The sequence below is a fragment of the Tamandua tetradactyla genome, chromosome 7, assembly GCF_023851605.1.
Source record: "Tamandua tetradactyla isolate mTamTet1 chromosome 7, mTamTet1.pri, whole genome shotgun sequence".
Lineage (NCBI taxonomy): Eukaryota > Metazoa > Chordata > Mammalia > Pilosa > Myrmecophagidae > Tamandua > Tamandua tetradactyla.
This window is the reverse complement of record NC_135333.1, coordinates 50,170,430-50,192,395: the sequence shown is the minus strand read 5'-3', so window position 1 is coordinate 50,192,395 and position 21,966 is coordinate 50,170,430. Positions and strand designations below refer to the sequence as shown.

General features: G+C 44.3%; 1 protein-coding gene across 1 annotated transcript in view; it reads left to right on the top strand.

Annotated features, from left to right (window-relative positions):
• The window catches only part of CAMK1D (calcium/calmodulin dependent protein kinase ID), a 388,582-nt gene that overhangs the window by 311,375 nt on the left and 55,241 nt on the right, over positions 1–21,966 (top strand). Inside the window, exons 4-5 of the mRNA XM_077169413.1 lie at positions 3,117–3,255; positions 7,308–7,434. Coding sequence (XP_077025528.1) covers positions 3,117–3,255; positions 7,308–7,434 — 266 coding nt within the window. The remainder of the gene's footprint in view (positions 1–3,116; positions 3,256–7,307; positions 7,435–21,966) is intronic.

Genomic DNA, 21,966 nt, shown 5'->3' with positions numbered 1-21,966 from the left:
TTTTTCAGCACTGGCATAAAAGTACTACCTCTTTATGAATGTTTGGATGACAATTGCTATTTGGTATAAAGGATTTTAAATTATAATTACTAGTAAATTTTAAAATCTGGCAAAAGAGAGAGAAGTTCAGTGCATATAAACAACACAGGATTTTCCCGGTATTAACAAAAGATGCACAGTATACTGACAAAGTTATCTTAATTACAGGATACCATAGTGTAATCAGAATTTACACTTTACTCAATCCAGAAGTAATGTAAAGTATGTGATTTAACAATTTTTTTAACTTGAAGTGATTTGCTTTACATTAAGATTTGCAAGTAAACTGAAATTTTACTGAGACTGGTAAATCAAACTATTTCACATTTGCACATTTAAAATTCACTGCAATATGATAGCCGTGCACTGTGATAGGCAAGGAAGAATCAGAGACTGAGAAAATCCAAGTTCAGTGCAAAGGCAGGTTGTTTCAAATAAATCTCAGTTTGAATTCAGAAGAGTAGAGAATTTTTGAGCCCTCTCTTCTGTCTTCTCCTTCCTTGATCTTTGCTCACCAGTTATCCTTCCACATCTGCCTTCCCCAAAGCTAAGTCTCTATCACGATAGCTACCATTAGTTAATTTCATTAATTTGTCTTCCCACTATTCTCCTCAGTCCCGAGACTCTTTCCCGAGTCACCTGATCCCTAGCCTTCTAGCTTCATTCCAATTCTTTGCATATTTTAATTGAGGATTCCATTTCTTCCGTGGAACTTTACACCATGAGCATGGTACAGGCCCTGGCATAGAAGGTTACTGACTTAAGAAAGCAACCTGTCCATCAGCTGAGAAGCCAGCCTGCAACCTCAGTGACGTCTGCAGCCTGAACTCGAGCTTCTGGACCCGACCCCATCCATGACTCTGGGACTTGGATTCCGGCCTTACCTACCTCACAAGTGTTTTTGACAATACAAAGGCTTTTAAAATGCACACTTGGAGATTCTTGAAAGTTATAAAGTGACTTACCAATTTAAGGCCTTTTTATTTGTATTGTTAAATCTTTTATGAGTGCGTTTTTAAACTTTCCCCGAGTGCCTCCGTTTCTAAGGAAACCACATTCTTTCTGAGCAATGTTCATAAGAACGAAGCTGTAGAAAAATTCAAAATTTTTTTTTTGAAAATTTGAAATTTAGGAAGCAAAATATGAAACATACAGAGCATTGAGACTCCATGATAATACATCCCACGACAGTGTGTCGTGCTGCTCCGTTGGCAGTTCAAATTTGTATTTCATTAATACCATTTAGTTCATAGCAGAAAGGAGATGCTTAAGATGGGAAATAGGACAGATGAGGTCCAAGGAGGGAAAAAGAATGGCCAGGATCAGGGTCTTGGAGTCCCCAGAGCAGGAGTTGGACTGTGGGGTCCTCCGGCAGCCCACAGAGCCGAGGACCGGGTAGCAGACAGAGCAGAGTTAGAAAGCTCTGGAATGTTAGTCAGGGTGCATTACTGGGAGGTGACACTGGCTGTTCGCGGTGGCTGCCACGAAGTGGACACCCTAGAGGCACTGAACGAGTAATTGAATGCACGATTCCGTGAATGCCTAGAGGCATCAAGGTCCCCCTCTCCCTGGCCCCAGTGCCTCTCCCATCACATCCTTGAGCATGGCTAAGTGTCAGGCATTGAAACCATTTGAGGAAAGTTCTGGATGAATGGGGAATGGAGAGAACTTGGTGTTGTTTGCTGAGAGGGGATGGATGTCTTGGGATCTGAGCTTACCTGAGACAACATTGAGACAACATGGTCGTCAAAAAGTCATTTCTCCCCCGTTGTTTCAGTTTCACTCTTTGAGTCATTTTAAAAAATTTCTCCTGGGTACCTTAACTTTTCTCTCTAGATTGTTTCTTTCTTATCATTTGCTTTGGAAACGAGGGATGTCATTATCCAAAGACAGAACTGCTTGGAACGACTGTAGGTGATGGAAGAGACTCTAACCCATAGACCTTTTATAGCTGCTGCAATTGTCTCTTCTTTATTAGTTTTTTAAAAAGAAGGTTTCAGAGGATCCGTTATTGCACATTAATTGCCATGACTTGCAGAAAATGAATCATATCTTCAAGTGTGTTTGTGTGTATGTGTCTAGTGAGTATCTTCTACTATATCGGTTAAAGCTATAAAAGTTGTTTTGCAACTACTTTATGATTTTAATATTTGGAGTAAATCTCTTTTTCATTTTGTTTTTGGAAAATTTATATTTCTTTTTCCTAGATAAGTATATACTGTAAGCATCTGAAGATTAAGTTGTTAGTTAAGTTGTTTCTATTCAGGATTTTATACTTTGAATATTTTGTCAAACTCAGAGAAGCATAAAATATCCAAGCAGAAGGAACAGGAAAGGGGGATTTTTTTGACCCTTGCCACCCTAGGCCACCTTTCAATACATTAAAATAATAACAATAATAATGTAATCAGACATTTTCTGTTAAGGTCATCTGAAATTCAGAGCAAATTAAAATTATATGTTGTCACTGAAGTGGAAACAATGGCAAAACAATGTGATAAAGTGTTGTTTTATTTCCTTTCTGTAAGTGACAAGGGGTTCCCAAGTTCTGGTTCCCAGGAGGCCATACCCTGCCCTCAGTAGAGGTCAGAGGCTGTGGTCCGGGAAGATATTGGGGTGTCAGCATACCTGGAGCAGAACTCAGTCCAGGATCCCAGACATCCTGCAGGCTGCGCCAGCACTCTTTGCCCACCCCTCAGTCTTGCAGGACACTTTTATGCAATGAAAGCATCTCCTCCAGCATCTCCGTGTAGCAGGAGATGATTATATTCAGGGAGATTCTTTTGACTTTTTGTTGTTGCAGCAGGACAGGAGCAGAGACCAGGAGAGACTTCTCAGGACTGGGGAGCCCACGAGTCCCCATTTCTTTTCATTCCCTTTAGTTTTCCAAGACATCTGTACTCCTTCTCTAGGGTTTAGCTTCTGGGGAATAGATAGAACAAAAGCTAAACCTGAAATGGGATTCAGTTTAGAAATGCAGTTGGATCTTTCATCACATTGAAAGCGCCTCTTGATTGTTTTCCCCGCAACGTTCCACAAGCCCCCTCAGACTTCTCATTTGTTCCTTTCTTTTGCAGTGTGTCTGGTGGAGAGCTGTTTGACCGGATAGTGGAGAAGGGATTTTACACAGAGAAGGACGCCAGCACGCTCATCCGCCAGGTCCTGGACGCTGTCTACTACCTCCACAGAATGGGCATCGTCCACAGGGACCTCAAGGTGAGCCGGTCACTTAGCAGCATCCTCCAATCCACAAGGCACCAGGGAGAGGACCAGGCGACTCCAGCGTAGAGATGGGTGGAGTGAATGGGGGTGGGGGGATTTGTGTACCTTCCTTTGTTAGGGCCTTTGGGGTCCGGCAGTGGCTTGAAGGAAGGCAAAGATCAAGGGGCTCACGATTGTTTGGACAATTTTATAACCAGTAGGTAGCCTCTGGGCCGCTGGGAGGGAGACCATGTGCTGCCTTCAGCCCATCCAAAAGACAATGTGGGTCAAGAGATACAAGCCATGAAAACCCACTTCCACACAGCACACTGTGAAAGAAAGGGAGCAGTAGGCAGAAGGTCCAAGGAAGAAGGAAATAAAAGACTAATGGAAAAAGAGAAAGTAAACAAGTTACAATGGCGTCCTTCTCTCTGTATACTATAGGAAGTTCCTGTTTAATCTTTTCTTTATGAGCTTTTGGCATCTTGACCTCTTTTTACCCATCAGTACTGAAGGATCTGTCATTCCTTGGCATCTTAGTATTATGTTCCTGCCTAGATTTGTGTACAAACCAAAAGATGTGTCTGGCAAATTTTTCCTTATGAAGTGGAAAGCAGCATTTGAGACTCAAGCCTGCATTGTGGCTTCATTCTACAACAGTTGCAGGCCAGCCCCCAAGCCCTGCACTAGTCAGGGGAGGAAATCAGCTCAGTTCCTCCCACTCACGCCACAGAACAAGGATTATATTGTACTGAAGTCATGCTCTTTGCATCTAAGTCATGCTCTTTGATATCTAAGTCAATTTGAAGAATAAATTGCAATTACTTGTTAAAACTGAATTTTAGCATTTGTCCATTTTCTGGTACTAGATGTCAAGATAGAAAACGCCTTGACATTTTCTACCCTGTGAAGTGTTGATTCCCTGTAAAGTGTTGTCTTCTTCTTTGGTATTATTACTTTCCATTGGCTCAGGCAATGTTCCCAAATGTCAGAGAGCAGCAAAACTATCTGAAGTATTTGAAATAATGTAGATTGCTGGGCCCCTCCCCAGAGGTCTAGGTTGGGGCCTGAGAACAAGCGTCTCTAACAGACCTGGAGAACCTACAAAAATTGGGAATTTATTTGGGCATTGAGGTGAGTTCTTGCAGCATTCCCCTTTGGCAGGTTTCTTGACAGATGAAGCTGGTATTGAGGGTCGTGGGGCTCTCCAAAGGTGAGGTGAATGTGCTTGCCCCCCATTCTAGCTTGTGGGGTCTTCCTGCTCCATTGGCCCACCACCAGATGCTAATTCTTTGCTTCCAAAACACAGCAGGTGGCTTTTTCTGAACAAATTTGCATAGTATCCATAGAGAAGTGGCATGCATGGGCTGATAGTCTGTACTTACTAGAAATAAATTTCCAGGCAGATAAGCGATTTCCTGAAGGTGTTGCTTTTCCCTTGGAAGAGTTTATCAGCTGAATGCTTACTCCCACATCCTTCTTATGGAGAAGCACTTGTGCCTCCCAGCCTGTGGAGCTGGAAGACCATCAAGCTTATACTCGTGGAAAGAGCATTGACATTTTAGGATCTTTGCATGATCTCTTTTCAGTGATGCAAGGAAGTTGGGTCTATGTGGAGGAAGTTGGGATTGGGATATTTAAATGTTCGCAAACATCTATGAAAATTAAAACAACTTATATAAACTTTCAAGCCAAAGTGATGGAGAACATGATTGCATCTGTTTAAGATGAGTGCACAGTCTGCAATGCTGTCCCCACCCCATGTGTACGCAGACCTCCTTTGTTGCCCAGGAGCCTCCTGTTGCCCCAGGAGCCTACTAGAGACAATCAGCTTTGCTGTTGTCAAAATGAAAGGGCTGGGACAGGTAGTACCCATGATTTGCCTACTGGGATTGGAACAGGTTTACTCCACTGCACAGTTGATACTTTGGGACAGGTCTTTCTTTGTGGCGAGGGCCACACTGTGCATTGCAGGATGTTTAGCGGCATCTCTGGCCTCTCCCCCACTGGTTGCCTTTAGTCCCCTTGGAGTTGTGACAGTCAGCACATGGAGTGGCCACATGTCCCGTGGGGGCGGGGCACAGTTCCCTCCCATTGGAAATCACTGGATTAGGAGAGTAATTATTTATAACATTAACTTTATCCGAGTGTTTATTCCAATATTTTTAAAGCTCGTGATCTGTGAACAACTAAAGACTTGGGATTGACTTTCCAACTCAGATATTGGGCACCCCTTCCTTGCCTTGCACACATGCCTAAATAGATAGAAATATCATTTATCATGTGAGCTGTGGGCCTTCCAGGCTGAAAACCGGGCTGAATTACAATGCAGTTTTGGCAAGATCCATCCCTGTCAACTGCGGCTCCCATCCAGGCTGCCCCCAAGCCCCTCTTCTCTATCTTTACTAAGTCTTGAGCTATTTAAAACTATGGATTTAAGCTGTGAAGGAGCAGTAGCTTCATCCCTGTAGGGGATTAATTGTTCTTCTAAGAGCCCTTTATTGACTCAGATGAAGCTCCTACAGAAGGGACGTGTGGAGAGGACCTTTGGGTTCTTTGGCAGTCCCTTTCCTGGGTTAAACCTTGCTTAGTAGCATGCAGCTACTTACTTTTTGCTCTTCCTTGCTTACCTTTAGAGCTGGGGAAGTGCTGGACAGTGAAGATTAGAAACCAGAGATGTTTTTAAAATCAGAACCTAAGAAGCAATCCCATGATTAAATCTTTGCTGCTCGTAAAGGATAACTCCTAAGCATTCAGAGAGGGCATGACACACAAGCACTTTTGGGATTAGATTATTCCCTCCCCACCATTTTTTAAGCATTGTTCCTACATCAACAATTGATTGGTCCATTTTATTTTCCTTTGAGAACCCCAGGGAAAGCATCCTTAAATATGCATTTGATTTTCCCCAAATCTCATGTTTAGCCCGCATAATTAACATCAGCATGCCTGTTGCACACCATTCCTTTTTGTGTCTTTATTTTGGGTGCAGGAGGGTGCTTTTCCCTCTTAGTTCTCAGAAGGTCTTTGCAGCAGCAGTCGCCCATTGGACCCTCCTATGAACCCTAAAAAACAGACGCCCCAGCCTGATCGCAGCTGGGCTGAAGGACATCTTCAGCTATATACAGTCTCGCAGGCAGTTCTGCACAGTGAGGCCAGGAACCTCTGCTCCAAACAAATCGGGAACCACGCAGTCTCACCCCCACCCACTGACCAGAGAGAACATTGCTTTGCTTTGGGGGCTGGGAGGAGACCCCAACAAGTGGCACACGAGGCTCCCAGCTCACACTCCTCAGGTTGCATGTCCTGCAGGGTGAGCTAACGGAGCTGTGATCAGTCATTCACTCGGTGACCCTCCAGCACCATCCTGGGGGGCAGCCTCTCCCCTGGGGGCGGCAGCGCCAACTGAAGCAGCTCTTCAAAACCGTTTCAGGCGCCTCCTCAGCACTCAGGTTCCTCGGCCAGGCCGTACAGGGGACACAAAACGAGGGAGGGCTCGGAGGAGATTTGCAGAAAAGCAAATGGAAGCTCAGAGCCCTTAAGGAATGTGCCAGAAAGTGCTGGATCTTTCCATCCCAGAGTCCTTCCAGAAGGACATCCCCTTGCTTCCCAGGGAGGGAGAGAGCAGAGGGCGGCTGGCCTCAGTGAAGGAGAAAGTGCAACCCACCTGCCAGGTAGGAGACCGGGGGCAGGTGAGGCCCCAGCAGAGCAAGACTAGTAATGAAGGTTCCCAGCAAAGAACACCTGCGAAAGTAATTGTATCTCCTGAGAAACCCCCTCCCCTGACCCAAGAAATCAGTGGACAAATCTGAGATCACCTTGAAATACTAACTTTTTAAGAAAAGAAAATGCTAAAAAAGTAAAGGAAGTAACATTAATTGAAATGCTGTGTATGCCCAGTGCTGTGGGTGCCGGCCCCTCCACATTGCTTTCATTAAATGTGGCTTTATTCTCTACAGGGAAAGGAAGGTTGTGAATTACAAATAGGTGCTGTCGTTAGACTTATTTCCCACAATTAACCCAGCTTCAGACACAGTTTATAATTTTTTTTCATATTTTCTTCCTAGCCCGAAAATCTGTTGTACTACAGTCAAGATGAAGAATCCAAAATAATGATAAGTGACTTTGGATTGTCCAAAATGGAGGGCAAAGGAGATGTGATGTCCACGGCCTGCGGGACCCCAGGCTACGTTGGTAAGGACAGTGTGCTTGTCTGTGTGTCCTTGTGTGTGCCTGTGTGTGTGTGTGTGATATGTGGTGTGTGGGTGTGCAGTGTGGAGGGGTGTGGTTTGTGTCTGCGGCATGTGTGTGTGGTGATTGGATAGTGTGTGGGTATGTGGTGGGTGTATAGTTTTTTAGGTGTGTCAGTGGGTGTGTGGCTTGTATGTGTGGCCTGTGTAGTCTGTGGTGTGTGTGGTAGGGGAGTGTGGTGTCTTTCTGATGTGTGTGTGCTATGTGTCTGAGGTGTGTGTGTCTGTGGTGTGTGTGTGTGTGTGTGTCTGTGGCATGTGTGTGTGGTCTGTCTGTGGTGTGTGCGCGTGTGCTTCTGTGTGTGGTGGGTGTGTAGTTTGTGTGTGTGATATGTGTCTGTGGCCTGTGAGTGTATGTGGTGTGTGTGAGATGTGTGTGCATGTGGTGTGTGTGTTTGTGTGTCTGTGTGTGGTATGTGGGGTGTGGTTTGTGTGTCTGTGTGTGGCATGTGGGGTGTGGTTTGTGTCCGGTGTGTGTCTGTGGCGTGTGTGGTGTGCGTGTGGCGCGTGTGAGTCTGCGTGTGGCTGGCATGCCTACTTCCCGGCCTTCCTGAGCAACTGAGCTGGCTCACCAGCCGCTGGGCCAAGGGGAAGGCGGCGAGGCTGGGACGGAGCTGGCAGCAAGAGGATGGGAACCAGGAGAAGTCCGGTGGACGTGGTCATGGGCCTGGTGGGGGCTGGGGAGTGGTGATTTCGGCCGGGCTGTCCCTGGCTGAGGCAAGGGTCACCATTGGCCTGGACCCTGTGAGCACCCTGATGTGCAGCGCTGTGTGCCAAGAGGCCCGGCCGAGGCCTCCATCCCCACGCCGTCACTGTCCCGGCACAGCTCTACACCAGTGCCCGGTGCTGGACGGCAGGGAGCCAGACCCCTGCCCTGTAGAGGTGACAGATGGCAAAGAGACAACCAGACAGACGGGGTCACTGCCCCGTCATGAGACGTGCAAGGAGGATGGAAGCGGGGGCAGGCAAGGTGAGGATAAAGGGTGAAGATAAGGGAGCGAGGGGTCAGGACTGGACTCGGCAGACAGCGCAGGAGGGGGTGGCTTGTGCAAATGCCCCAGATGGAAAGAGCCTGGGGACACAAGTGAGGCCGGTGAAAAAAACCCAGTTAGAAAAGAGTTTTGTAACCAGAAGCGAAATTCTGGTCAGGCAAACAGGATGTCTTTTCTTAATAAGACGCTCAAAGCCCCCTGTGAAAGAATCCGTCTTTGGGTATGGCCGCTTGACACCCACTTTTCCCAGGCACCCCCATCTGGGGTGCACAGCATGTGGGCACCAGACGCCCTCTAAGTGCCCCTAACAGTGGGGGTTCTATCACAGCCAGCTACTTTGCAGAGTGACTGGAAGTTGGGGAGCAAAGAGCAGGCTGGGTGGGGGTAAGGTGTGGAGAATGGAATGCCAGGAAGGGAAGAGGGAGCAGAGGTCTGCAAGGTGAGGGAAGCCGTCTGCAGAGCTCAGCTCTCAGCTCTTGACTGTTCCTGAGGAAGGGGCAGGGCATCCCTGGGTTGGGTATACACTTCAGACAAAGGGGGCCCCCAAGGAGGAGTTCAGCCAAGTACCAGGCAGGCAGCAGGATAAAAATGAGCAAGGCAGGGTGCATGGGTGGTTCAGTGGTAGAATGCTCACCTTCCATGCAGGAGACCTGGCTTCAATTCTCAGACAATGCATGAAAAAAAAAAAAAAAAACTGAGTGAGGCAAGTTTATCCTCCAGCCTCTTTAAAAGATGGGGGTAGATCCTGCTTATCCCACCACAGCAGATCACAGAGTTTAAGAAATGAAGAGGGCTTTTAGGTTGTGGGACCATCTCTCTGCACCTGGATGGCGCTTCCCAGCAAATCCCCTGGTGCCCGGGCGTCTCCACACTAAGACGCTGCTAAGGTTTTGGCCCGCCTAGCTCTCCCCTTGGAAAAGTTGGCTCTTGAGCTGTCATTTAAACGTCCCAACAAAGAACATACATATTCACAAAGGCATCACATGCTTCTCTTCTTGGCTCTGATGGTGGAAAGCTCTAGCACTTTGAAAATTGAATGCCACTTCTTTGCACTTGCAGAGCTTGCCCAGTGATGCATTCTCTGGGTTTCTACGTGTCTGCTTACTGTTTACTGCTGTAAATGGTGCTGTAATGATGAGCTGTAATGGTACCCTTCACCCTATCTGCCCTACACAACAACAAATGGGGCCACTGAGTAATTCTTCTTTTCAGACATTGAGGAAAGGGGGATGACTCTAAGGATATAATTCTTCAATTTATTCATATTTTCTGAGAGTCTGCCCCTGTGCTATGCAGGGGAACACATGCTCAGAGCAGGGCAGGAGCTCCCTTGAGGAGCTTGTGTCTATATGGATAAGACCTGGGCAAGGAGCAGCTCTGCTTAGGCTGTTTCCTTCCCCATGGGCTGTATGGCAACCTGCTACTCTGCCATCAAAACCCTACTTATATGTGACCTCCTTCCGATGGCTCTCCCTGGCATCCATCCTCTCCTTGGTTATTTCAGTCCTTTTCCTTGACCATTTCTCCTTGTGGCTCTGGTCACATTGCATTAGCATATATAGATTATCTGTGTCTTCCCCCAACTCGTTTGTGGGTTTTTCTAGAGCAAGGCTTATGCCTTATTCATCTATGTACTGATGCTTGTTGAATTGAATAAAAACCCAAAGTTCATGAAAATGAGCCATCTTTTCTTTCCCTCCTCCCCTCCTATTCAGTCAACATGCATTATTGAATTCCTATTACTTGTGCAGCACAGCAGATAATGGTGTTAGGAATAAAAGTATGAGTGAGGTGAAGTCTTTGACCACAAAATATTCGTTGTTGTGAGAGACAGCAGGCCTACAGGTAAATTTAATAATGTGTGGTAAGTGCTATATGATTCATTCGCTCAAAGATTATTTGTTCAGTGCCTACCTCCTCTTCTGCACTCTGGGCAGTCATAGTGGACAGGAAAAAAGTGGACAAAATCCCCATCCTCATGGCACTTAAATGCAAGTCAGAGGGAAACAGGCGATTAGTCAATAGCTAAATGAATTCATTAGTATTTAGATGGTTCTAAGTGCTTTAGAGAAATAAAGCAAGAAAGAAGTTAAGAAATGGGGGTGGGGAAGGAGTTACAATTTTTAATTTGCTGACCAGGACAAATCTCACTAGGAGGGTGGTAGGGAGATAAAGAGTTCATGGGAGCAGAAGAGCTGGCCATGCAGTTATTAGGAGGAACCGTATTCCAAGTAGAAGGGATGGTGAGTGCAAAGGCCCAGAGGGTGGAGAGCCAGCATAAGGGGAAGGGAGCAGAGGATGAAGCTGGGGAGCTAACAGACAGAGCAGGACTTAGAAGTCATTGTGAAGCTCCAGGTTCTATTTGAGGTAATATGGAAAGCCACTGGAAGATTGAGTTGAGGCATCATCTCACTTGACTTTTAATAGGATCCCTTTTGGGAATAGACTGGGATAAGGAAAGAGTGCTGCAGGAGGGAGCAGGGAGGCTAGACAGAAGGCTCTGGCATGGTTCCAGGTGAAAGGGAGTGGGGTTTGGATCAGGCTGGGGAAGTGGGAAGGAAGAGAAGCTCTGAAGGCAGAGTCATCATGATTTTCTGAAAAATTGCAAGTAGGATTTGAGAGGAAGCGAGAAGTCAAGGGTGATTGCGAGGTTTTTAGGCCTGAGCACCTGAGATACTGTCTTTAGTGAGTGGGGAAAGCCTGTGGACCTATGGTGATGCAAGTATTCCCAGGAGTTCAGGTGTCAATAGGTCAAAGTTCACTGGACCAAGGAATAGCTGGTGTGAGTCTGGAGTTCTGGACAGAAGTATATATAGTCTGGGGCTCTGTGTTTGGGAGCCATTAGCCTATGGATGCATCTTAAAGCTATGAGACTGGATGAGACCCTCAGGGAGCAAGTGAAGAAGGAGGGGATGTGGGTGGAGGACTCAGCATGGGGTTATCAGGGGTGGGGGCTGGGGAAGCACGATCAAAGGACGAAGAGAACCAGGAGAGCTGGTGTCCTGGAAGCGCAATGATTAAGTGTTTTAGGAAGTGTTTCAGGGAGGAGAAAGTGTCAATGTGTCAAATACTGCCACTAAGTCAAGTGAGATAGAGCTAGGTATTGACCATTGATTTGAGAGACCTTGAGGTATGAATTAATTGAGTTTTTATTAATTAAGTTGGGGGGTGACCTGCAGTTGGTAATGTGGGAAGAAGTTGAAACAGGTCTTCATAAGAGAACAACAGCTGGATAGAAGGTAGATGGATAGACATAGATACGAGATGGGTGATGGATAGATGGATAGATGGATGGAGAAAGGGAGGGAAGGAGGGAGGGAGGGAGGGAAGGTGGGAGGGAGGGAGGGAAGGAGGGAGGGAGGGAAGAAGGGAAGGAGGGAGGGAGGGAGGATGATAGATGGATGGATTGATGGACAGACAGAAGATAGAGGGATGGATGGTAGATGATAGATGATGAATATAGATGATGATAGATGATGATAGAGAAACAGATAATGATCATGATGGATATAAATAGATATTGATATAGATAAAGTGGATGGAGAGGTGGATAGATAGATACATAGATAATGTATAGAATGATAACAATGGACAAAATGTTAAAAGTAGTGGATCTGGATATCTGGGTAGGGGATATGTCACGGTTCTCTGTATGGGCTTTGTATTATTTTTGCAATTGCCAAGTTTGAAATTTTAAAATAAAATTATTTTACAAATTAATAGGCCCCCCATGAAAGAGAACGTCAGTAAAATGTCAACCCAGGGCTGGACAGCCCCACCCCCAACCCACTCACTCCTTCTCCAAAGTGGCTCATCTCTGCCAGGTCCTGGGGAGACAACTTTGGTTATTCTACTAAGAAGCCATGGTCTCACTCCTAATGGGCAGTGTTCACACAGAGCGTGGCAGAGCCCAGCTCCATTTAGCGTCTGGAATAGAAAAGGGAGAGAGAGAGTCCTGTTTTCCAGGACCTGATTCTGAGGACCATACTGTCTCATGAGCCAAAGCCAGGAGCTGGGAACTGCTGCCTGCTCCCAGTCTGGCACGTGGTCTTTGAATTTAGAAATAATTATCTGAAAACAACATGAGGTAAAGCTTTTCTCCCCCTGCATAATAATATACAGCTTTAGTTCAGACTCTTTGTAGGTAGAAATGTTGGTTTCAATTTGTGAACCACAGTTGATGCTATCTTATTATCTAAATGGCTGTTCAGCTGAAGAGTTAATTTTCCAGATGTCAGGATGATTACTTCTACTTAAATGAGCTCTCTAACAATGCAGAAATAATGGGGAGAAAAAGGAAAAAGGACTTTTTTCCCTCAAGTACCATAGTGCACATGATGCTTTTGGCATCAGGGGTCTAAGTGCCTGAGCCTTACTCTTCTTCATGTTGTGGCTGTCAAGTAGCCAGATGTATACCCCTTTACAAGGCAGCAAGGCCCTGGGGGCAGAGAGGGAGGTGCTGGCATTTCTCTGTACAGGTGCATTGAGTTCCTGCATGCGGCAGGGCATGGGGCTGGCTTGGCCAACACCACAAGGGTCTTCAACAGATTACCACATCCAGGATCCATATACAGTGGAGGGTCTCAAATGTGAAGCCACTGACATATTTCAGAAGCAACATGAAAAGTCCACATGAGAGAGGACTCAGAAAAGGCTGGAATGACTGCGAGAAAGCTAATGGAGGAAACAGGATTTGAAGGAAGGTTAAAACTCAGGAAAGATGGGGTGTTACAAATTGGGTCTAGAAGGGGAACAGAGGCCCAGCCATTATTTGCTTCCTGGATGGTCGGGGAGAAATTAGCAGATTAATTTGGCTTGGAGAGAGAATTCTTGAATACCAGTTACTAGGAGATAATTTAGGAGAAATGATGGGGCTATCTTGTAGAAATTAACTCCACAGTGCAACATGGTGACAGTGAATACAGTATTGACCTGATTCAGAATTGTATTGGTTAGGGTTCTCCAGAGAAATGGAACCAACAGGGTAGACACACACACACACAAAGAGGTTTGGTCTAGGAATTAGACAACACGACTGTAGGGATGGGTGAGTCTGAATTCCATGGGACAGTCCATAAATTGGGTAGTCCAACAAAGATTTCAATGAATTCCCCAGGAGAAGCTGGCTGTTGACATAAAAATGGAAATTCTTCTTTCTTACTTCCAAAATCCCGAGTTCTCCCTGTAAGGTCTTCAGCTGGTTGGATGAACCTTTTCTCATTGCTGAAGGCCATCTCTTGTTAATTGTGGATGCAGTCGATCTAGATGCAATCAGCTGACTGCTAATATAAATGCATGAAATAAGCTCACAATAATGATGAGGCCAGTGCTTGTTTGACCAAATAACTGGATGCTACCACCTATCCAAGTGGACAGATGAAATTTATTGTCCAGAAATCCTGTTAATGGAGTCATCAGATGTAACATTCTCCTTGGTATCGCTAAAAAGAGATAAAATTTAAAGCAAAGAAAGTTGCTGAAATGATATGTTGCCTTCTCAGCTGCATTAATTAAAATGTCCAATGGTTTCTCTTGAGTTTCTGAACATAATCAGTGAGTCACAGAAAGCTTCCACTTCAACCGTATAATTGATACAACACTAAAGATGACAAATATACTCCCATTTGGTAGAAGTCCTGTTGTTATATTTCTTAGTGTTTCTATTTGCACGCCCATGCGATTTCTCAGATCCTGTAGGTCTTGTTCTCATGGTTTGGGGGAGGGGGGTACAATTTTTAAAGAACTTCCAGTCTTTGTCTGTAGACTATGTGGTGAGTGTCTTCTCCAAGGAAAGCAAGCATGTGCTCCCTGTCTAACAGGGCAATTCAAAGAGAGGAGGCAGGCATGGTAAAAGTTTTAACTGTTTTGTGATGTTTTTGAGCCAAGTGAATTTTTTCCCCCATTGAGTCTTGTTGAGTGGTGATGCATCGTTTTGCACTGTTTCACTTGGAGTGTACCCCAACCACCACTCTCTTTACTGAATGCTGCTCCAAAACAGGAAGGAGCATTCACATATGTGTTCCATCTTTGTGCTTACAAGCAGAGCTACAACCATAGTCCTTGAGATGGTGGCTAATTGTTCTGTTTTTAAAGCCAGCAGGGAAAGAGCCATCCCAGTTTCCTTCTGTGACTTGACCACAGTGTTGCCTATAAAGCCATTGCAGAATTTCTTGGTTGGGCTCTAGCTTAACTTGCCCAAAATAGTTGAGAGGAGTTTTGTCTTGTTCTTTTCTAAATAGAGATGGGAAACAGTTGGTCAACCTTTTCAGCAGATTTTTTTTCACACAGTAAGAGGAAGGCTTTTAATTTCCAAGATCATATTTTTAGAGCTTTTTATGGGACTCTAGATGATGACTATCTATTGGAAACAGTGGTTCCAGCAAGTGCAACAATTGAATGAAGACCTTTGTTGCTCAAGACTTCCTAGCCTGTAGTTTTGCAGACACAGCAGTGGGATTTGCACATACGTGTGCCACTATTTAGAGAAGAGCATCCTTTACCTTCAGCTCACTCCTTTGTTTCCCGTGTGTAAAATAAACGTGCTAAACCAAATGATCCCCGTGATGTGTTCTAACATTATGCGTTTCTACAAATATGTGGCTTCCTGGGAATCCTTTAAGTACATAAATATCGAGGATATTGGCCATCTTTTTTTCCCATCTTCACTCAGAACAGACAAGAAATTGGATTAAATGGATTGATGTCACAGGTTTCAATTCTCTTCAGTGGCCTTGAGTGTTTTCATCTCTTCTCATAGGTCCTTTTTCTCTTGCAACCCTCTAATCTTCACATTTCTACGTGGTGGTTTTCCCTCACAGAGCTTGATTTTTTATTTGCTTTTTACTTTGGCACATATCATTGTCCACCTTCTCTCAGACTGGTATTATTGGAACAGAATTTTATGTAACTGATTAATTGTCATACAGGGCACCAATAATAACATGACAAATTGTCATAGAGGGCACAAAAAATAAGAATTTTCTCTCTCCTTCTTTCTCAGTGCCGCTCAGTGAGGAAGCAGTGTGCAGTCACTGCACCGAATGTTCCAACCAGGTGCCATTCGTTAGAGACATCAGGGTCCCCTAAGTGGGAGACAGGTACAGCCTGCTCCTTTATTAGGCTTGACTCCAGGGAACAGGGGCAGGGGACAAAGCTCATTCCTAGAACATGGGCAAAGCTGACACAACCCTGCCTTCTAGGACCCGCACCCCACGTGCACAGCCCCACTGAACCCTTCTGAACCCAGAATTCTGAAGCACTTTTCATCCCTCTAGAACATCTTAATAGCTCCTCACTACACACTTAATGTTGGGAGGGAGTCTCACGTTTGCAGAGAAGGGAGAACGGCATTTTGTAACTCTCTTTTTTGCCATGATTGAAAAACAAAACAAAACATCGGAGTGCCTATAACCAGCCATCGTGATTTCAAAGTGGAGCTTCTAGTCAGTTTGAAAAGAAAGGAGCGGCCAAGTTCACACAATGGCTATCACATAGCAGCCACAAACCAGTTACAGAGGAAGCCTGCATTTCGGGACAGCCCATGAGGGATGCAGAGCTGAGTCGTTCGCTGCCATATTGCTCTGGATGTCTGCTCGGAACATTCTATTTCCTCCACCCTTCAGAATTCCAGGTCTCTCCCACATTCAAAAACACCAGATGCCCTTCCTTCTTCCACCTCCTTCCCTTCCCTTGGCCTCAGTCCTCCACCCACCAGCCACATCTTGGCCTTGGGAGCATCTGAGCAATAATCCCACCCAGATCCAAACTGTAATTATAAACCAGCCTGGTGCTTTAGTGGGGACTTCTCATGCCTGTGGTAAAATTCAAGAGGCTACAGGGAAAAATTAGAGCAGGCCGCTCTTTACTGTTACATTTTTTTTTTTGGCAGTAATAGGCTCTAAGTGAAGTCCTGTAATAAGGATGAGAGATTGAGAAGAATCTACACCAGCAGAAAGAGAACAGAGCTGTCCCAAGGGCTTCTGCATCTCTTAACTCCTGAGACTTGAGAAGCAAAGAGAAACCACAGGCAAGAGATGATTTTGTATTTCAGCTGTATTTTTATTTACCAGCAATAATTTGAACCTACTTGAAACAAAGACTAACCATGTTCATCAAGGTTCTCGCAGTCAAGTGCCTCATTATCTAGGACTTTTCTTTTTAGACACCCCTGCTGCTGGAAATTCTAGGACTGCCAAGAAGACTGGACTAAGCATGTTTGAGATCACATGCTTCTTGTGATTTGGCCTTAGCCAGGCCCTGCTCCACGATCCCCCACCCCCCTACCCCCACCAAAGTTTGTGTCTCCAAGGTTCTAGCAATGCAAAAGCTGAATATTATCCTCCCTGATCTTTAGAAATACATTTTCCTATTTCTGAAAAGGACTTTAAAATCCTTTCCACCTCTCTGCCCTGCAGTGTTAGTCATTCTTTGGGTTTGTTTCGCCTGGTGGAAGAATACATACAATCAAGTATCTAGCTCTGGATGTAAAGAGCTGATGGCATCTCATAAAATGAGGGATCACATGTATCCTCAACTGAACCACATACAAATTTCTTTTCCAAATAGAAATAAGCCTATGACACAGGAATAAGCACCCTGCAAGATGAGAAACAAAGGCTTGGAGAGATAATGAAGTCTCCACGTGTATTAATTTTCCAGGCTACTATGACAAATACCAAAGACTGGCAAGCTTAAACAATGGGAATTTATGGTCTCATGGTTTGGGAGGCTTTGAGTTCAACATCAAGGTGTCGGCAGGACCATGCTTTCTCTGAAGTCTCTGGCATTTTCGTGGTGACTTGCCAACCATCCATAACTCAAATGTAGCTTCTATCACATGGACCTCTGTCTCCTCCACCCACTGCTATATCCAGTTTACTTTTGCCTTATGAAGACTGCAGTCCTACTGGATTAAAGCTCATCCTGATTTACTTTGGCCTCACCCTAACTAGTAACCTCCTCAAAGATCCTGTTTATGAATGGGCTGACAGCCACAGGACCAGGGCTTAGGACCTGAACTTGCCTTTGCAGGGGATGCCATTCCATCCATGCAAGCCCTGAATTCTGAAGACTTTAATCAGCATTAAAATTAAATTTAATTAAAATCATATCTGGATGATTTCAGTTATGTTAAGCTAGGAACACAGGAAATGCTAAACGATAGTAAGGGCTCATCCTTCCTTAATTCTAGGAGATATTAAAGCCCAAGTTCTGTTTTGGCTCCCCTGGTCCTCCAATTTCTCTTCCTTCTGTAATAACTTACTGATTATGTGCTAGATACATACTACCTGCTTCAAACTTATTTCCTAGAGGCTTTGTAACAACCTTAAAAGTGGGTGCTCTTAAGGTTCCCATTTTACATCTGAACAAAATCGAGGCTTTGAGAGATTAGATGGCTTGCTCAGGTTCATACATGTCGTAAGTGGTAGATCCTAGGGTTTTTCTTACTGAAAAATGAAAGTCACTGACTATTAAATACCTAAAGCATAATTTCCTATTCTGTCAGCCATTTTACGCTCATGTAATCAGACAGCAACTCTTCTTACCTCTCCTCCTCTTTTGTCTTTAAAACTATCACTCTATTCTTAGAGTATAGTGTAAAGCCCTATCCTTATATCACCCTACATGCAGCCCTTCCTTCCCCCTCCATCTCTCTCCGGTTAGTTTGATTTCCTCCCTCTTCATCTTTTGATTATTGGAGGAAATATGCTCTTTACCTGGCTGTATACCTTCAATATTTCTTAAGTTTTATTTAGAGTAAGTTGAACTTGAAAATCAAGAACATACCCCTCACATCTTGTGTCATCTGCCTGTCTTGGCTTCCTCGTCTCCCTGACGAAGGTATCTGAGGCTGGTGCGTGGGAACTTCTCATGTCTGCATGCAACACCCAGGAGAAGAGAAGCACTGTGCCAGCTCGGCCTTGTGTACCCCATAGAGCCAGGGCTGAAAATGGAGCCCAACCCGTAGGAGCCCTTGAGTCACTGCTTATTAGGTGACTGGGTGAAGACGCATTGGTCTGGAGCACCACGCTTCATTTTCTGGCATCAAGCATTGCCCCTCCACTGTCTCACCCTCCTCCAGTTGCCCCGGTTCTCACCCCCAGGAAGCATTTACCTTCGAGAACCAACAGGAGAACTTAGCCACAGTGAACCACGGAGGGGAACAAGCAGCATTATAGGTGAGCCCAGTGGCAGTAGGAGGGCTTCTTGGCAGACGCTGCAACTCAGTGCACCCTAGAAAGCTCAGGGAAATGGAAAATTTTTTCTCTTCTTTATAACGGCCTGAAGACTGATTATGGCCACCTACCTCCTGCACCCCAATGAGACAGCTGGTCCTTTAGTTTTCATTTACACTTAGTTAAGCATTCTCCTTCTCCTTCCTTCAGAAGGGAAAAAATGGACAGCTTCATGTTTTTAAAATAAGATGAAGGGTTTCTGAAATTCTTTTGTTGTTCTTGAGATCTTTGGAGTCCTTCCCTTTACTAGGAATACTCGCTCTAAATCAATATGAAATAACTTGGTTTCTAGAAGACGTTTCCCACTGAGTGGAATTTTTTTCTGTACATGGCTTGGTAGTGAGTCTCATGGTAGTAAATAAATTTAATTATTTTAAATTCTGAGCCTACTGTTTTGCTAAAGTGAGTGAGTTAAGCCTGAGATTCGGAAGGAGGGCCATGTCTATACAATGTTTTGAGAAATCATTCAACAGAATATTTTTTTATAGCCCTTAAGCCCTAAATCTAGTCATTCTGAAGCCCTTGAGGGAAGGTTCTGAAAGCAAATCATGTGAATGATAGATCATGTACACATGCCTAGAAACATGTATATATGCCCAGAGACATATTCCAAAATTTACTTTTATCCCCAAAGTTCATGTCAGAAATTATTTACTCATGGCAAGGTACTTAGCACTTGATCTTTCTTTTACCTACTATCGGTACTTTCCTATTTTCCAGACGCTTGTGTTCCAAAATTCGTTTGTCCCCCTCTTTCCTAGTTTGTTCTTTTTCTCCTGTATCTCTTCACTCAAAACACCTTAGACAGCTAAGTTTATTTGCAACTGAATTGCATGGAATTTGGAAAACATTTTCCCAGTGAAATAATGATATGTGTGGTGTCTAGGTTGGATTCAGTTGACTGAACATTTGTTGACCCACCAGAAGGTGCTAAGTCCTAAAAACAGGAAAACTAAGAGATGGTGTCCATGTTCTCTAGCAGAATGAGATCTGGTATTTGACAGTGTGATTTCTGCAGCAGTGTTGGGGTGTATAATTGCTAGGAGTGCATCAGAGACTAGTGTATTACAGGATTTTGGTAAGTGACCCAAGAACCCAACACATGTCACCCAGGTAGAGCTGCCCCACCCAGCCCCACTCTCTCCATCCCTAAAGCCGGGCTTTGGCCAATCCTAAGGGAGGTCTGAAGGTTGGGCCCACTACCTGTCTTACCTATGTCTTTTCCAACACATCCAGGAGGGTGTATCTCTCTGCCAACCACTGAGTCCTCCCAGGGAATGTGCCTTGTCATCAGTCAAGGAGTATGGGTGTCCTTTTCCACTGGAGGTCACCTCCCTTCTACCATGGCTGTGCCAGGGGAGTAGTCTGTTCCTATACTGCCTAGAGGCTGAGGGCATCACCAGCAAGCCCTGGGGCTTTTTTGTTTCAATTTTTTTTTTAATTTTCAAAGTACATTTCAACAAGTAGTTACTGAACATATTTCAGAGTTTATGAGTTATCATTCCATTATTTCCTTCTATCTACTCCAAAACACTGGAGGATAGAAGAAATATATATATATATATATTTGTGAAAAATAACATATATACAAAAAAGCAATAAATTTCAAAACTCATCACAATAATTAGTTGTAGAACATATTTTAGAGTTTGGTATGGATTAGAATTCTACCGTTGTAGGTTTTACTTCTAGCTGCTCTATAATATACTGGATACTAAAAGAAATATTGATATAATGATTCAGCAATCATACTTATTTGTTAAACCCTACCTTCTCTCTATAATTCCACCATCAGCTTTGATCTTTCTCCCACCCTTTAGGGGTATCGGAGCTATTCCCATTCTAACTTTTTCATGTTGGAAGGAGCTGTCAATAATATGGGATAGGGGAGTAGAATAGTTGATGTTCTGGAGAGGCTGGTCCCTCTAGATTTCAGGACTTATCTGGTCCAGGGGCCCCTCTGGAGGTTGTAGGTTTCTGGAATGTTACCCTAGTGCATGGAACCTTTGTAGAATCTTATATAATGCCCTAGGTGTTCTTAGGATTGGCTGGAATGGTTTCAGTTGAGATTTGGCAAGTTATGATACGTAGCACTCTCTAATTGAAGCTTACATAAGAGTGACCTCAGAGTAGTCTCTTGACTCTATTTTAACTCTTTCAGCCCTTGGTACCTAATTTATTCCACTTCTCTTCCTCCTTTTAGTCAAGATGGAATTGTTGATCCTAAGGTGCCAGAAATAGACTCATCCCTGGAAGTCATCTCCCACACCACCAGGGAGACTTTCACCCCTGATGTCATGTCCCACATAGTGGGGAGGGCAATGATTTCACTCACAGAGATGGGCTTAGAGAGAGTGAGACCATATCTGAGCAACAAAAGAGGTCCTCCAGAAGTAACTCTTAGGCATAGCTATAGGTAAGCTAAGCTTCTGCGCTACATACATAAGCTTCAGAAGAGCAAGCCTCAAGATCAAGGATTTGGCCTATGTATTTGAGTGTCTCTACAGTTTGACACACTATCAGGGGTTTCCACAGGGATAAATTTAATAGTTCCATATTTCTTCTACCACCCCTCAAGGGACTTTGCCAATACTTTTTGATCATCTGCTTAATATACTCTGAGATGTATCCAAGCATTATGTTAAGCTGTACAGGATTCCTCATTCTTACTCTGGTCTCCCTGTGTTTGGATAGTTGAAATGATCTATCCAGACAGACTGAGTTAACTTATGTGCCACAGAATATTTAGGTTCTTGACAAAATAAAACTTTCCTCTTTTGGTCTCAGAGAGTAGATGAGGTTCTAAAATACAGACAATGTCTTCCTTACCCCAGTATTCTGAATTACCTTAATCTGGACCTGATGGGCTTCATTCTTAATTCTAAATACCCGGTTATACATATATAAAACAACCTCTCAAATTTCAGAGATAATAATAACCACTCCAGGTTAAATGTGACTGCTATAAAACCTTATAATCTAGGCCCCTGTATTCTTGTAAATATTCCTAAATGAGATCATGCAATAATTGCTCTTTTGTTTGATACAGACATCAAACCTTATCTGATGTTGTGATTTCCAAATATTTTCTCCTATTAAGTTGGCTACCTCTTCACCTTTTTGATAAAGTCTGTTGAGACACAAAAGCATTTGATTTTGAGGAGTTCTCATTTATCTATTTTTTCTTTTGTTGCTTGTGTTTTGGGTTGAAAGTTTAGAAAAGTACCTCCTATTACTAGGTCTTAAAGA